This window comes from Yamadazyma tenuis, chromosome 1 (genome assembly GCF_029203305.1).
Source record: "Yamadazyma tenuis chromosome 1, complete sequence".
Lineage (NCBI taxonomy): Eukaryota > Fungi > Ascomycota > Pichiomycetes > Serinales > Debaryomycetaceae > Yamadazyma > Yamadazyma tenuis.
In genome coordinates this window covers 493,791-507,331 of record NC_089461.1, presented here as the reverse complement: position 1 = coordinate 507,331, position 13,541 = coordinate 493,791, and the positions used below count along the sequence as shown (strand labels likewise).

The 13,541-nt window shown below is 43.4% G+C and overlaps 9 protein-coding genes across 9 annotated transcripts; 4 read left to right on the top strand and 5 right to left on the bottom strand. All coding sequences in view use genetic code 12, as the record gives it.

The window, feature by feature from the left end:
- Nucleotides 1–13: 13 nt before the first annotated feature.
- GRP1 (Cinnamyl-alcohol dehydrogenase Flavonol reductase/cinnamoyl-CoA reductase) lies at nucleotides 14–1,003 on the top strand (the record flags this gene model as incomplete). The annotated part of the gene is made up of 1 exon (XM_006687682.1): nucleotides 14–1,003. The coding sequence occupies one exon, from the start codon at nucleotides 14–16 to the stop codon at nucleotides 1,001–1,003; it is 990 nt and encodes a 329-aa protein (XP_006687745.1).
- A 97-nt stretch (nucleotides 1,004–1,100) lies between these two features.
- On the bottom strand, nucleotides 1,101–2,867 carry FRE7 (Ferric reductase; the record flags this gene model as incomplete). Its single annotated transcript, XM_006687681.1, has 1 exon — nucleotides 1,101–2,867. The coding sequence occupies one exon, from the start codon at nucleotides 2,865–2,867 to the stop codon at nucleotides 1,101–1,103; it is 1,767 nt and encodes a 588-aa protein (XP_006687744.1).
- Nucleotides 2,868–3,235: 368 nt separating this feature from the next.
- Nucleotides 3,236–4,693, bottom strand: PSN45_000250 (uncharacterized protein; the record flags this gene model as incomplete). Its single annotated transcript, XM_006687680.2, has 1 exon — nucleotides 3,236–4,693. One exon carries the CDS (start codon nucleotides 4,691–4,693, stop codon nucleotides 3,236–3,238), a length of 1,458 nt encoding a protein of 485 aa, XP_006687743.2.
- A 128-nt stretch (nucleotides 4,694–4,821) lies between these two features.
- COX15 (Cytochrome c oxidase assembly protein cox15) lies at nucleotides 4,822–6,195 on the top strand (the record flags this gene model as incomplete). Its single annotated transcript, XM_006687678.2, has 1 exon — nucleotides 4,822–6,195. The coding sequence occupies one exon, from the start codon at nucleotides 4,822–4,824 to the stop codon at nucleotides 6,193–6,195; it is 1,374 nt and encodes a 457-aa protein (XP_006687741.1).
- Nucleotides 6,196–6,256: 61 nt separating this feature from the next.
- PSN45_000248 (uncharacterized protein) lies at nucleotides 6,257–7,981 on the bottom strand (the record flags this gene model as incomplete). Its single annotated transcript, XM_066157426.1, has 1 exon — nucleotides 6,257–7,981. One exon carries the CDS (start codon nucleotides 7,979–7,981, stop codon nucleotides 6,257–6,259), a length of 1,725 nt encoding a protein of 574 aa, XP_066013523.1.
- Nucleotides 7,982–8,426: 445 nt separating this feature from the next.
- PSN45_000247 (protein-serine/threonine phosphatase) lies at nucleotides 8,427–9,245 on the top strand (the record flags this gene model as incomplete). Its single annotated transcript, XM_006687675.2, has 1 exon — nucleotides 8,427–9,245. One exon carries the CDS (start codon nucleotides 8,427–8,429, stop codon nucleotides 9,243–9,245), a length of 819 nt encoding a protein of 272 aa, XP_006687738.1.
- Nucleotides 9,246–9,310: 65 nt separating this feature from the next.
- PSN45_000246 (uncharacterized protein) lies at nucleotides 9,311–10,911 on the bottom strand (the record flags this gene model as incomplete). Its single annotated transcript, XM_066157425.1, has 2 exons — nucleotides 9,311–10,835; nucleotides 10,901–10,911. The coding sequence occupies 2 exons, from the start codon at nucleotides 10,909–10,911 to the stop codon at nucleotides 9,311–9,313; spliced, it is 1,536 nt and encodes a 511-aa protein (XP_066013522.1).
- A 31-nt stretch (nucleotides 10,912–10,942) lies between these two features.
- PSN45_000245 (uncharacterized protein) lies at nucleotides 10,943–11,524 on the top strand (the record flags this gene model as incomplete). The annotated part of the gene is made up of 2 exons (XM_066157424.1): nucleotides 10,943–10,945; nucleotides 11,045–11,524. 2 exons carry the CDS (start codon nucleotides 10,943–10,945, stop codon nucleotides 11,522–11,524), a joined length of 483 nt encoding a protein of 160 aa, XP_066013521.1.
- A 108-nt stretch (nucleotides 11,525–11,632) lies between these two features.
- Nucleotides 11,633–13,397, bottom strand: CDC14 (cell division control protein 14; the record flags this gene model as incomplete). The annotated part of the gene is made up of 2 exons (XM_006687673.2): nucleotides 11,633–13,290; nucleotides 13,352–13,397. The coding sequence occupies 2 exons, from the start codon at nucleotides 13,395–13,397 to the stop codon at nucleotides 11,633–11,635; spliced, it is 1,704 nt and encodes a 567-aa protein (XP_006687736.1).
- Between the last annotated feature and the right edge of the window lie 144 nt (nucleotides 13,398–13,541).

The window sequence follows — 13,541 nt, the reverse complement described above, 5'->3', positions numbered from 1 at the left end:
AAGCACAAAGATCATGTCGAAAGTATTTGTCACTGGAGCCAGTGGGTTTATTGCACAACACATTGTGAAACAATTGCTCGATTCTGACTATGAAGTGGTGGGAACCGTCAGAAGCAAAGACAAGGGCGAAAAATTGTCGAGTTTCTTTGGTGGGAAGTTCACCTATGAAATAGTCCCAAACATGATTGACAAAGGAGCTTTTGATCTTGCCTTGAAAAATCACCAGGATGTCAAATATTTATTGCACACAGCTTCTCCGTTTTTCTATGATACCACCGATCCGGAGAACGATTTGGTGATTCCTGCTATCAAAGGTACTGAAAACATCTTAAAATCAATCCAGACTTTCGGAAGCCAGATCGAGAGAGTGGTGGTCACTTCATCAGATGCAGCCATTTATTCCGATGTTGATGAGCAAAATGGGTCATTGTCTATGGACGAAACCAGCTGGAACAACATTACCTACGAAGAAGCTATCAAAAACCCTATTGCTGCTTACTATGGAGCCAAATCATTTGCAGAAAAGTTAGCGTGGAAATTTGTCGAGACCGAGCCTGTGAGTTTCAAACTTGCTGTGGTTAACCCAGTGTATGTCTTTGGGCCCCAGGTCAATCCCCAAGATGCAAAGGGGAAACTTAACACGTCAAACGAGTTAATCGGGTCACTTCTATCCTTGAAAGATGATTCCTTCGACACTGATAAAGGAGGTTTTGTGGATGTAAGAGATGTTGCCAAGGCCCACCTTGCTGCTATGGTCCAAAAAGAGGCGGTTAACAAGAGATTGTTCATGACTGGGGGAAAGTTTAGTACGCAAATGCTCTTGGATATTCTCAACAAGCATTTTCCCGAGTTGAAGCTACCAAAGGGTAAGGTGGGCAATGGACCAGCCGAGATTGCTACTTTGGCGAAAACTAACAACGATAAAACCAAGGCCATCGTGAAGTTTGAGTTCACACCTTTAGAAAAGATTGTGGTGGATACTGTCAGTCAGATTCTCTATTAGATTGCCAGATCCCTTGGATGCAAGTATGTGAAATTTCTAGTTCAATAAATATTATATTTCTTGAATAAATAATCATGATATCATATATATAGATTTATTACCAGCCAAAAGATTCGGTGTGTAAGAAAATCTCTTCAACTTCTGAAGCATAAAGGTCCTTGTTAAATATAAGTGGCTGTAAGGCTGAAACACCACTGCTAACTTGGAACTTCATAGAGTCACTACCCGAAGAACATACAAAGTTTCTTCTACCGAGACTGGGTGCAAAAGACTTGACAAGATTTTCCATGTTAGGCCGTCCAAACTTCACATTGAGCTCATTGCTCCTGGTTTCAATAGCAGCTTCCAACGACTCGGAGGTAAAAGTCTCTTTTTCGTTCAAGTATTTTTCCTTTTGACTAGATCTATCACACACATAGATTAATACATTGACTCTGTCACATTCTAGGGCTTTATTCAACTCGGTTCTGAACCAGTCGATGTCTTCTAGTTTGCGAACAACCCACACAAAGGTGACTTCCTTAGTGACTTTATTTTCCCCCGATTCGATCTTTTGGGCCAAATCCGTCAAAAACGACATGGTAGCAGTTACACCACTACCGGAAGCAATCAAGTACACTTTTTCAAAAGTGTGGTGGTTTCTACTACAACCTCCGTAAGGCCCGTCAATGTACACCTTCTCACTCAAGCACGAATCAATCTTGTCATAAAGGCTTTTGGTTAAGCCTCGTTTGGGAATTATAATGAACTTCAACTCGTTTTCAGATTCCTTGGGCAAGTTGCACACCGAGAACGGGTGGTTGTCCAATACCCTGGAGGCAAACCTAAGATAGACGTGCTGGCCAGGTTTCCAGAAAATGCCTCTATTCTTAACATTCACCTGATAAGCATTGGACCCTTGTAACTTAAACAATTTGGCTTCGGAGGGTCTGAGAAACAAGGCGTTGGGCTTCAAACACGTCTTGACAAACAACCGGTAAAACACCTGGGTGAACCAGAACGCCAACGCCGCCCACATATAGTTTTCAGTGGCCATCAGGCCATAAATATGGTAACCCAAAGTTCCAAAGTAAGCAATACCCATCATCCAGTGCAAGTGTAAGAACCCTTCGTAAAACCACTTTCTGACTCCAGCCTTCGACAACGAACACAAGAGAATCAACAACACCAATGGTGGCACACCGTTTCTATAAATGGCCTCATTGTTCCAAGTGTGCCTCAAGTTTGCTGCTCCACCTTCAACTATCGCCTGGTAGATAAACGGGATCGTGTGCACAAGAGACAATACCAAGGCCGCAACTCCGACGTACTGGTGGAGATAGTTCAATTTTTCGTAGCTGATACCAGTCACAAGCGTGATAAAGTTGGATTTTCCCGCCAAAATATATATGAATGGAGTCAACGCCGTGGCCATGACTCCGGCCCTAACCGCCAATGGCGGCGATCCGAACCCTCTGCAACCTCTGTACCAAAAATGAGGCACAAAACAGTAGAGAAATAAATACAAACTTGATGCCATTAAAAATAAACTGGAGCCCACCGATGGAGGTAATGAGGTGAAGTAGGTCAATTTCATCGGCGTCTGTTTGTATCCCAAAAACCGGCTGTATGCCACAAGCGTATCGACCAAAGGTGTAAATATCCCGGCCGATTGGCTTTTACTGTAAAAATGGTCTCTGGATCTGTAGTACAAGTTCTTGAAAAGGGCCACGCCCACAACTGCACTGCCAAAATAAATCGTGTAGTAGCCGTAGTAAGCTTGGGAAGCCCAGGGGATTTCCGTCTGCAGCTGAGTGTAGTAGTGTGTGTACTCTTCCGCCAGCATGTCTGCTAAGCAGTCAAGCCCTTTGTAGGTTACAGGCATGTTTTGCAGCTCTCACAAAACGCACTGGTTTTACTGGCGGCTCCTCATTATATATGCAAAAGTTTGAACCATGAGCCGTTCCCAATTGGGCGGCAAATTTGCTCACCTCAATCGTGCCTTCGAAAAGGTTGTCGAATTAGCTCATTCGATAGGGGAAAGGTTACATACCACCAGGTTGTTTCTGTGTACGGGCTGCTAGCTCGTCTTTTCTAGTTAAATTCTTAAGATGATCTATTTATGTGTTTTGGTGCCATTGGTGAAACCGCCTTCAATTGTTGCAAAATCTACAAATCCATCAAAAAATTTGTCTCATTCTTACCCACTTGAATACCTCGAGCAATATCGTTTTCCTAAATCATATGAGCATATTACTTCCTGACAAATTTCCAGCCCCCCGGAGGTGTCGGCTTGTACTCACTGGGGATATCTCTCATCAAAGGACCCACACCTGAGGCACTTGAGACGTAGATTCTCCCCTGTAAGATTTCAGTGTACCAACTATAAATCTGTCCGTTGACAGCCACGAGAAAATCAAAAATTTCCTGGGTCTTTGCAACGAGCTTGCGCTCATGTTTGTACCAAAACCCATGTTGAACCACTTCTTTCAAATCGGTGTGGGTGTCCAACAAGTAGTCGTGCATGCAGCACTTGTGGTGCAGCTTGAGAATAATAAGAAGCATATCGTAGAAAATGAACTTTAAGCTCACCGCCTCTATGATCTCCACCGCCTGCGAGATCATGGGTATGAGTTCCAAGTAATCATTGCACTTGGCTCTTTTGGTGATTTCTCGCATGATGGTTTGGACCTTGAACTCGATTCGATTTCTTGATCGGGAAGGCCCCCAGCTCTCGATAGAGCTGACACCGATTTTCAAATTGCACAATATCCGGAAAATGATTGTACGGCTTTGGATAACCTTCCCATTAGCCTCTCCGTGCTGATTCCAGTGCTTCCAGCAGTAGTTTAAGATCATGTCCACCATTAACTCCTTAAGACTTGGGCTGGTGATCTTCTCCAAGAGTTCAAACAAAATCCCCGTGTCTGTGACGTACTCAACAAGCTCGTTAAACGAGTTCAAGAAGTAGTTGTTATTGTTATCATTGACACCCATGGACACAAACTGGAAAAGCAGAAGCATTTTACTGGCCAAGTCCAAACCTTTCAGATCCACCAAATCATATTTGATTTTGTTGATCAGCTTGTTGTTTAAGAAGACACTGGGTGTTTCTGTCTTGGGGATGATCAGACGGAACAGTAACACTTTTGATAACTTGATTACCTTCGATTTGGAAAGGTTGTCACTCTGCTTGAACTCCCGTTCCATCTCCATTTGAATATCATGGAGGTCTTTCATACTGTAGACAATTTTGTTGTTCCTGAGAGGCTGGTGAAGGTATTCGGAAATGGACTTTGTTTCACTAGAGTTGACTTCGTCGTATATGATTCTGATTCTCTTGAATTCCTCTATCTCTTCCACAAACTCAGATGCGGAAACCAGTTCAGTGGTGGACTGGCTAGACTGGCTTAAAGACATTGAAGGAGCGACTATAGGCTCTGCTACAATCCGGTTGAGAGATCCCAAAGCTTCTAAATCTTTTTCATCTTCTGGATAGCTGTCTCCCCGTTTTCGAGCATCTTGATTTTCACTCCAATTGGCCCTTGCAGCCTTCTGGCTAGAGATGGATCCAGCTCTATCTTTAGCAGACATCCGATACTCTTTCACCCCGTAGATAATGACACCGCTCACAATATATGCAAACAACAATACCATGTATATGTACACGGTATTTGCTATCAAAGTCACTTGGGTGTAATTTGCATCCATCTAGTGCGTTTGTGCAATTTGCAGCAGCACAAACGCAAACCGAGTGCGACCAATGGTGATGTTGAAAATCTGCTTATTCGCAGAGCAAAAAAATACCACACCACTTTGTATATAGGTCTGATTTCACCATGTTCAAGTCGAAGTTGTACTTCACCGGTAACTCCATCTTCCATGGACTTAAGGTTAGCAAGCTCTTGCGACTGCAAAGAACTTTTTTTTCGGCCAACCAAGCTTTCAATTTTAAGAGTTACTCGACTGCCTCTCTCAGAGCCGCTGGTAACTCAACCCCATTAACCACAAAAATCCCCAAACAATTTCCCGCCATTTCGAACAAGGGTGTAAGCTACTGGCTCTTCGGAACGTCCACTTTGGTGTTCGGGATCGTGGTGTTGGGAGGTTTGACCAGATTGACCGAGTCTGGATTATCTATCACTGAATGGAAACCAATCACTGGGGCAATACCTCCATTGAACCAAGCTGATTGGGAATCTGAGTTCATAAAGTACAAGGATTCGCCCGAGTTCAAGCAGTTGAATTCACACATCACCTTGGATGAGTTCAAATTTATTTTCTACATGGAGTGGAGTCATAGACTTGTCGGGAGATGTATTGGGATGTTTTTCATCTTACCTGCCATCTACTTCTGGTCCTCCAAGAAAATCTCTCCGCATATGAGATACAGGCTCGTGGGGTTGACAGCATTATTGGGGCTACAAGGAGCCATCGGGTGGTGGATGGTGAAGTCTGGTTTGGATGAGCAACAATTAATGGAAAGACAATCAAAACCCACGGTTTCTCAATACAGATTAACCACCCATTTAGCTGCTGCTTTTGTCATGTACTTGGGGGTATTGTGGTCCGGGTTTGAGATTTTGACCGAGAACAAATTGTTGAGTCAGGCCAAAGTTGATCCTGAGTATGTGAAGACCTTACTTTCCAAGTTGGGCTCCCCAAAGTTGAATGGCATTAGAACCATGGCTTGGGCTTTGTTGACCCTCACCTTCTTCACAGCGATGTCAGGAGGAATGGTTGCTGGTTTGGACGCTGGTTTAATATATAATACTTTTCCTCATATGGGAGATGATTACCTTCCCAGCTATAATGAATTGATGTCTGATACATTTGCTCGGAAAGAAGATCATTCTGACTTGTTTTGGAGAAATATTTTTGAAAACCCCACCACCGTTCAGTTGGTCCACAGAATCATGGCCACCTCCACCTTTTTTGCCGTGCTAGCAGCCCATACCTATTCCCTTAAGTATAGAACAATCATTCCCAGACCGGCAATGAGGGCTCTAGGTGGAATGATGGGTCTAGTAACCTTACAAGCTACTTTGGGTATATCTACCTTGATTTACCTCGTTCCAATACCTTTGGCAGCTTTGCATCAAGCTGGTGCCTTGGCCCTTTTAACAGGTTGCCTTTCCTTTTGTGCTAGGCTTAAAAGAGTGAGACCTCAAGCCGCTAACCAGATCCTAAAAGCTTTGAAAAACACCACTTGAAGATGGTGATGTATATAAATTAGAATGCATGTAAATAGTTGTTAAGAATACAGAAGAATTATCACCAAATACGCTTGGAGGACATCTCGTATCGCTGAACTTCGCCTAATCCTTCGTCATAGCTGGTTTCGAATTTCTCGATGAAATCTTTGTTCCTCTTCTCTTCTGGAGTGGGAGGAATGTTTTCATTGTTGTCATACAAGAATTCTCTAGTAGCTGGATTGATGGTAGACATCTCAGTGTTTGGAAGGCCAGGTAAGAAGCTGATATCTGCAGCTGTCTTCGGAATTGGTGATTGAGGTGAGACGGGTGATAATGGTGATAATGGTGTTGTGTTCAAGTCCTCAGCCTCTGGAAGTAAACCTTCTCTTCTTAAGAGCAAAGAAGGGGTGGGACTTAACTGGATAGATGGGAAGGTGCTGTTGGCATCGACATGTTCGGGGATCATCAACTCGGAGGTCTCCAATATAGAGTCATGGACCTCATCAAGTTTGTTCTCATGGTTCACCTTAATGGCGTTCGTAACTTTAAGTAAGGCAATTCCAAGCATTAAGCGAAGCAAAAGGAGAATCACAAACGTGACGGACATAAGCAATACACTGGAAAGAACCGAGTATACGGTAGAAGATGTTTCCACTGTAAACAAAGTTACAAAGTTTCCAAGTGACATTCGCAAGTAGCAAACGGTGGTCGCCAAAAGAGGTAATCCAATTCTCCTGGTCAAAATAGTATAGTCAGACAATTCATATTCACCACTAGTTTTGTGAGATGAGGAGCTAAACACCTCGACATAATCCAACGCCAACACATAAATAAAGTTGTAATAGACTCTTGGTTTGATTCTATTGAATTTGGAGATATAACAATGTTTTAGCCAATCTACAAGAATCTCACTTCCTAGTACAACAATACTAGGGCCAAACAATGCACCAAACCATTTGTTCCAAGTTTGCCAACTACTTGGAATCATTCCCAGACCAATGCTGTTCAACTGCAAGATATTTCTCAAGGTAATCATTCCCAACATCAAAGAAAGTTGGAATCTCTCTGTCAAATCGGCCATCGAGAGTTGGAACAACCCTTCTCTATCAAATTTCTTGAACACAGAACCTCTTAACTCGGAGAACTGGTTGGAAAACAACAACGTAAGCAACGCATTCGAATACGAATTGGCAGCCACGTTCAAAGAAACCGTTTGATAGAGCAAGACGTAGGCATGTAAACACAAGTAAGCGACGGAGCCCAAGAAGAAAAGCACGGTGCTAAAGTAGTTCTTACGAGTGGGAGGCGATTCAATAAGGTCAAACGTTATCCCCAAGATATTTTGACCGATTGAAGAGCAAAGCTTATCGGCCACCTCCAAAACTCCAAACGTCACATACAACTTGATCTGAGCTTGACGTCTCACGTCGTGGTAGATTTTGGAAATATCAATTGGAGGAAGCGACAATACCAGTAATGAAAGGAGTATAAGTACCACCGTCAACACGTCTCTTCGGACGGACCTGAACTTTTGTGATATCAATTGCCAAGTGTACAGTTTTTCGCTTATGGTTGATTGAACAGCCATGAACGTGATCACCACTATTCTAATGGGAACCAACGTAAACAACGTTAAGAATGAGTTGGTACAGATCATAAGTCCCAACCCCATGAACTTTTCGAGCACCCATGGAATTTTGACCATATCGATGATCTGTTCATATGCTTCATGATCTGACACATCTGCCAGATGGGCGTAACCGGACTTTTGTTTGGAATTACCTGGAATGTTCAACTCCAACATCAAAAGCCGATAGAGTGAGAAATGGCGGTTGTCACCGTTCCGGGGCTGGGGGCGATTCCTGGCTGGGTCATTGGAAAGAAAATTGATAAAGGAACCTGTGGCTGAAGACCTTGATCTCTGACGACTGGCGGCAGCAGAAGAGGCTGACCGCGAGGTGGACCCCGACCGCGAGCGAGACCTGGGAGCCCGTTGATGTGGTCGAGAATTCGTATGTATATCATGGTCAGGTCGGACAGATGTCGCCGTCGACATGGGAGAACCTACCATCTATTGCAGTTTGGGTTGTGCGCAAAGTTAGATTTTCGGTTCGGCTCAGCTCCTTATTGTGTCAATGATAGTGAAACGACATTGGTTTTGGGATCTGCACTACACTCATCATTTAAACGTCGATACCGATTGGGTTCAAAATTCATAAACCTGCCAATATACCTATTTTTGTCCATCAATGGCTTTACTTACCTTGCCACAGTTCATTCCCCGGTTGGAACCCTTCGGCGGAAGAGAGTTATTAACCCCCGCCGATACCTCCAAATTACTGCTAGTCATCACCGAACTTCTCATTGATCACCCTGTGGATATAGACCTCCTCAAGTTCTTGAGCCGGTTTCTTACCCAGCAGTCGTACGATGAAATCGTGGAGGAGAGAAACATCGAACACCAATGTGGATATATAACGTGCCAGAATACCCCCAGGCATCAGGTTCGTCGTTTGTCGAGTAACAGTAATGGAACCACCACCTGCAATAATGGCGAAACCAAATTCCAGATCTACAATAGAAAACCATCCATCATCTTACCCAACACATACTTGTCGCAGTATTGTTGTAAGGAGCATTACCAAGCATCATTATTCTACCGAAACCAACTTTCTTCGGAAGCGGTATTCGCCCGAAAGAACATCGTTGTAGCACCTCCGTTCCCACTCCACTACCCCGGGTCGTGGTATGAAAATGGAATTACCTGCTTAGAGGAGGTGCTTGCCAAACATCACGAGTTGAAGAACCAGGGTAAATCACTCCTGGAAGTAGTAAGAATGATGAATGGCTTGACCATGGAAGATGATGAGCCTGGTCATGATACGTCTGAATTGATCAAATTGATTGAAGATTTCGAGATAGTGGAGCGGGACACTCCGTTGCCCGAAGGTGCTGAGGATGACTCTGCTGTCCTTGACGATGATGAGGATGAGGAGTTTCCTTACAATCCTCGTAAAATCGACGGGTATATCACTACCAACAAGCACTACAACGGGTATACCGTATGATACATTTGTATATTGATGACTATCTCAGACACTGTCTCAGAAACGAATTTAACGATAAATTTACATTAGAACCGGAACTTTTTGTCAAACTTCATGCCAATTTTGTAGCACGGAACTCCATTCTCCTCCATGTAGTCACCGAGTCTCTTACCGAGCCCTCTGCGTTCATGGAGTCCCATGCCCACTCTGCGTTTCTTGACTCTTTTATCGTTTGTAACCAATTGTTTGTCAGAGGATGATCCATTTGACTTGGGACTTACAAGGTCAGAGTGCATGGTCACTCTGTCAACTTCTAAGCTGTTGATAAGCTGCTCGTACGATCGAATCTTCTTCTCGAATGTCTCGTCCATTCGGTTCTGCCATTTGATCTTCTCGTCGAACAATGCGTTGATGTACCTACCACCGTACTTCTGATAGTGCTGATCGCACCTCAGAGCAAAGTACCCCGAAACCTCATTTAGAGTTTGCAACCACGAATCTGTGTATGACTTTTTTATCTGAGAAACATCTGACCTGACCTCCTCAACCGTCACCAGCTCTCCATTCTCATCAACTCCCTTTAAGAGCTCCTGGTCAAGCAAAAACTCCCACAAGGCTTCTTGTGAGTGGAGTTCTGCGTGGTGCTCTTTCGAGAACATGGTCGCTTTGGGCCCGTACACTCGGTACCATCCGATTTCAAAAGCTCCATCGGTGGTCTTTTTGTCATTGGAAGAAGGGGAGGTGGTCGACTCCCAATTCTTTCGTATTTCCGCGTCTCTGACCAGGTTCTTAACAGCAATTCCCACTTCCTTCATGGGTTGAAGCCTTGGAGTTTGAGTCTTGAGAAAGGGAATCAGGATTGTTCCAGCATTAGTATACCTTATACGGACTCTGAAGGGGCCCTTTTCATTGACGATTTCTTCAAGTGGTTTCACCTTGTGGTGATAGTTGACTTGGTGCTCTATTTCGGGAACGAGTATGGCCTCTATTAGTGTTGTGTTATATGCCTCTGTGATGGCCTTCATAGAAGTGGACTTGAAGATCTTGGACGAGAGTTTAATTTGATCAGATAAAGGTTCAATGGCCGTGTAGGGGAGCAAATGGGGAATCGCTAGTCTTTGTGACATCTGTAGATGTTTCAAGTATCGCCTGATGATCTTATTTCGATGCTCCTTACTGTTTGTGAGTTCATGTTGGATCCGCTTTTCTCTATCTGAGGTCAAGAGAGTTTGTATGGGGTTCAAGGGAAATGCAAAAGTCTTTTCGATACGTTGGGGGATTTTCCCATCGAACTCGTGGATCCCTCTATTCTGATAAGCCAGTGCTTTTATTTCGGACTTTTCGTATTCCTCATCTTTGAGCAGTTCAATCAATTGTAAAACCTCAAGAAACCCATCATCTGTGGAAACCTTTTCGAGTAACGACGCAAAGTTGATGCCCGTCTTGAGTTTGTATTCAACAGCGGAGCCTCGTGTATACGCTTGTGCCAGTCGAAACTCTTGTTTGATATTAGACTTGATTTCCTGTGAGAGGCTCTCCAAGTACTGCGTGGGATTAGTATTTGCAATTTCCAACTGTTGTTTTATGTACTTGGATGTGGTCTCATGAGAACTCGGAACGACTACTTGTAGTACTTTCTTGTGGCTTCGTAGAAGATCTCGATACAACGACCTTACTCCCGGCCCATGGTTTGAGTGCTGTAGAAAGCTCATCATATAATGGTAGATTTATTTTCGCGCTTAGTTTGACCGTATATTATCATCTAAAGATGGTAAGTATATTGTATCTAATGCTCTGATATTCATTTCTAACACATATAGCCTCCCAAACTCGTTGATAAACGGAAGCAGGTGACCATATTGAAATTCAAAAGAGGCAAGAGCACGTATGTGGTTCCTATAGAGTTTTCCACCAAATCATTCCAAACCCTCCAAAATCGCCTTCTCGATATCATCAACAACTCAGGTGGGTTGACACTCTCGGAAGATGAACCCATGATGGAAGATGAAGACGACATCAAAGTTCCCAAGTCTGAGTTTATAGACGAAGAAGAGGAAACAGGGGAAACCGATATTAAAGACGCGATCATGAAAGACTCACCACCACCACAAACCAGAATAGTCAAAGCGGGTGAATTGGCTATTGGGCTTCCCAGGGACAAAACTTCACCGTATTCAAATGACTGGGTGACAGTGGATGATACGATTTTGTCAACAATAGAATTCAACGATTATGATATCCTTGCATTTGCCGTAGACGGTGAACCTTTCAACGTAGTGGAAGCTGCTTATGAAGAATAGTCAGTATATTTACGTCTATGCTAGTATAATTATAAGATCTTTTTTTCGTGTGACATAACAATAAGTAATACAATAGAGAATTGGAAATGGCGGTAGGCAAAGGACCGGTTAGTATTTTCTAGATCCACTAACTTTCCTTACACCTCCATTCGAAATCACTCGAACAGGACTAGCGTTGGCATACCTTGACTGGGTGATTCCCGATCCAATTCTGGAAGGTGATCTTGATTTGTTCTTGATCAAGGGAGATGAATGGGTTTGGGTTTGGTTTTGGGGTGATGATGAGAACCCACTGATGGTTCTAGCCTTGGTGGTGGTTTTGGTTATTTGCAGGGCTGTGTGATAATGCTGGTTGGCAGATATGGATCTCAACGCATCTCTATTCGGAGAACTTCTAATATCATCATTCATATCATTAGCAGACAATTCGATCTCGGTACCAGTCCTATTTGGGACTTGGACATCTTGCATGTGGTCAGTGGGATGTTCAATAAACTCTTCATCATCGGAGTTATTGAAGATCTCAACCACGCCAGAGTTTTCCTCATTGATCTTTCTTGGTTGACCAGGTGACTCTTGGGGGACTGCCGTTTGGATTTTGGCCGCTAATGCTCCACTGATCTTTCTTCTTCTAATTGGGGTTTGGAATGAGGAGTCTATGTGGCCAACTGAAGAGTTCAAACTTTGTTGATTTTGCAACTTTCTCTGCTTGGCTTCTTGTCTAACTCTAGACTTGAATTCATCGTATGGCACCAACGGGAATAATCCACCAATGAAACTGTCGGGTCTGTTGTCCAAACACATGGTGTGTCTCCAGTCCCGGAAATCATTTTGATGCAAATAAAGCCAGTGCTGCTGGGGACCAACAACCATACCAGGACGAATCATTCTCATGTATCCGATACATTCATTTGCAGTGAATCCGTGGGTGTAAATTAAATGGGCACCAATTAAGCATCCAGTTCTACCTAAACCAGCCTTACAATGGACTGCAATTTTCCCACCTCTGTTTATTATGCATTCAGCAGCTCCAATGAACTTTTGGACATATTCCAATGTTGGACAGGTTCCATCATCGAAGATCATATCAATATGCTGGATACCTCTCTTGGTAAACTCGTTGGCATCGTAAAGATGTGAGTTTAACCGGACTGCCAACTGAACATCATTTTTCAAGAAGAAATTCAATACTTTTTTGAACGGTTCATTTAAAGAACCAGACTTTCTATGATTTTGCTGAGGTGATGCAAAAGCCACAAAGTCCTTCGATACCATATTGAAATCCCCTTGGTCAACCCTCTCGTATTGCTCGTACTCTTCCAAGTTGAAGGAAGTAAGGTCAATCATGCCTCTCTCTTTTGCTCTCCACATTCCATAAACCACGTCTTGAATGGTGATTTCAAAATCGGCGGAAGAGTAACCTGCATCACGGAATCCTTGTAAGGGCGGGTCAATTTGAGCTATGGGCTGGAGCACCTGGTGTGGGGACCAAGATTGGATCAATACCATGTAACAAGACAATAAGCAGGCCGCGTTAGCTCTTTCTTTAGGACCGGTGGTACTATAGAACACAATGGCTTTGCCTTGGTTGGCCTCTTCATTTAAGATATTATGCAAAATTACAGCGAATCGGTAGAGACTACCGATGTTCAAAGGACCGAAATCCAAGTGGAAGGAATTATAAGGCAATGCTTCTTCGACAGTAAAGTACACAAGCTGAGCAGTATCATCAGGAGTATGGTCGTATGCCCCGAGATAGATTCGGTCTAAAGTAAGTTGTGTTAGTATTGGCACAACAGGTGGCGGAAAGGTGAAGGTGATACATACTTTTTAAAAACTCGATCAAAGGAATTGTCAGCTTGTTCTTGGGCATTTGATCAGTACACAAAGATAGGACTAGGAAGAAAAGTCAAACCAAACGAGGAGGGGAACAAGTGAGATGATATAAATGCAATTAAAAACACTTGGAAGTCCGTATTACTGAAAAAGATCCCAGTGTTAACTTTTATGAATTCAC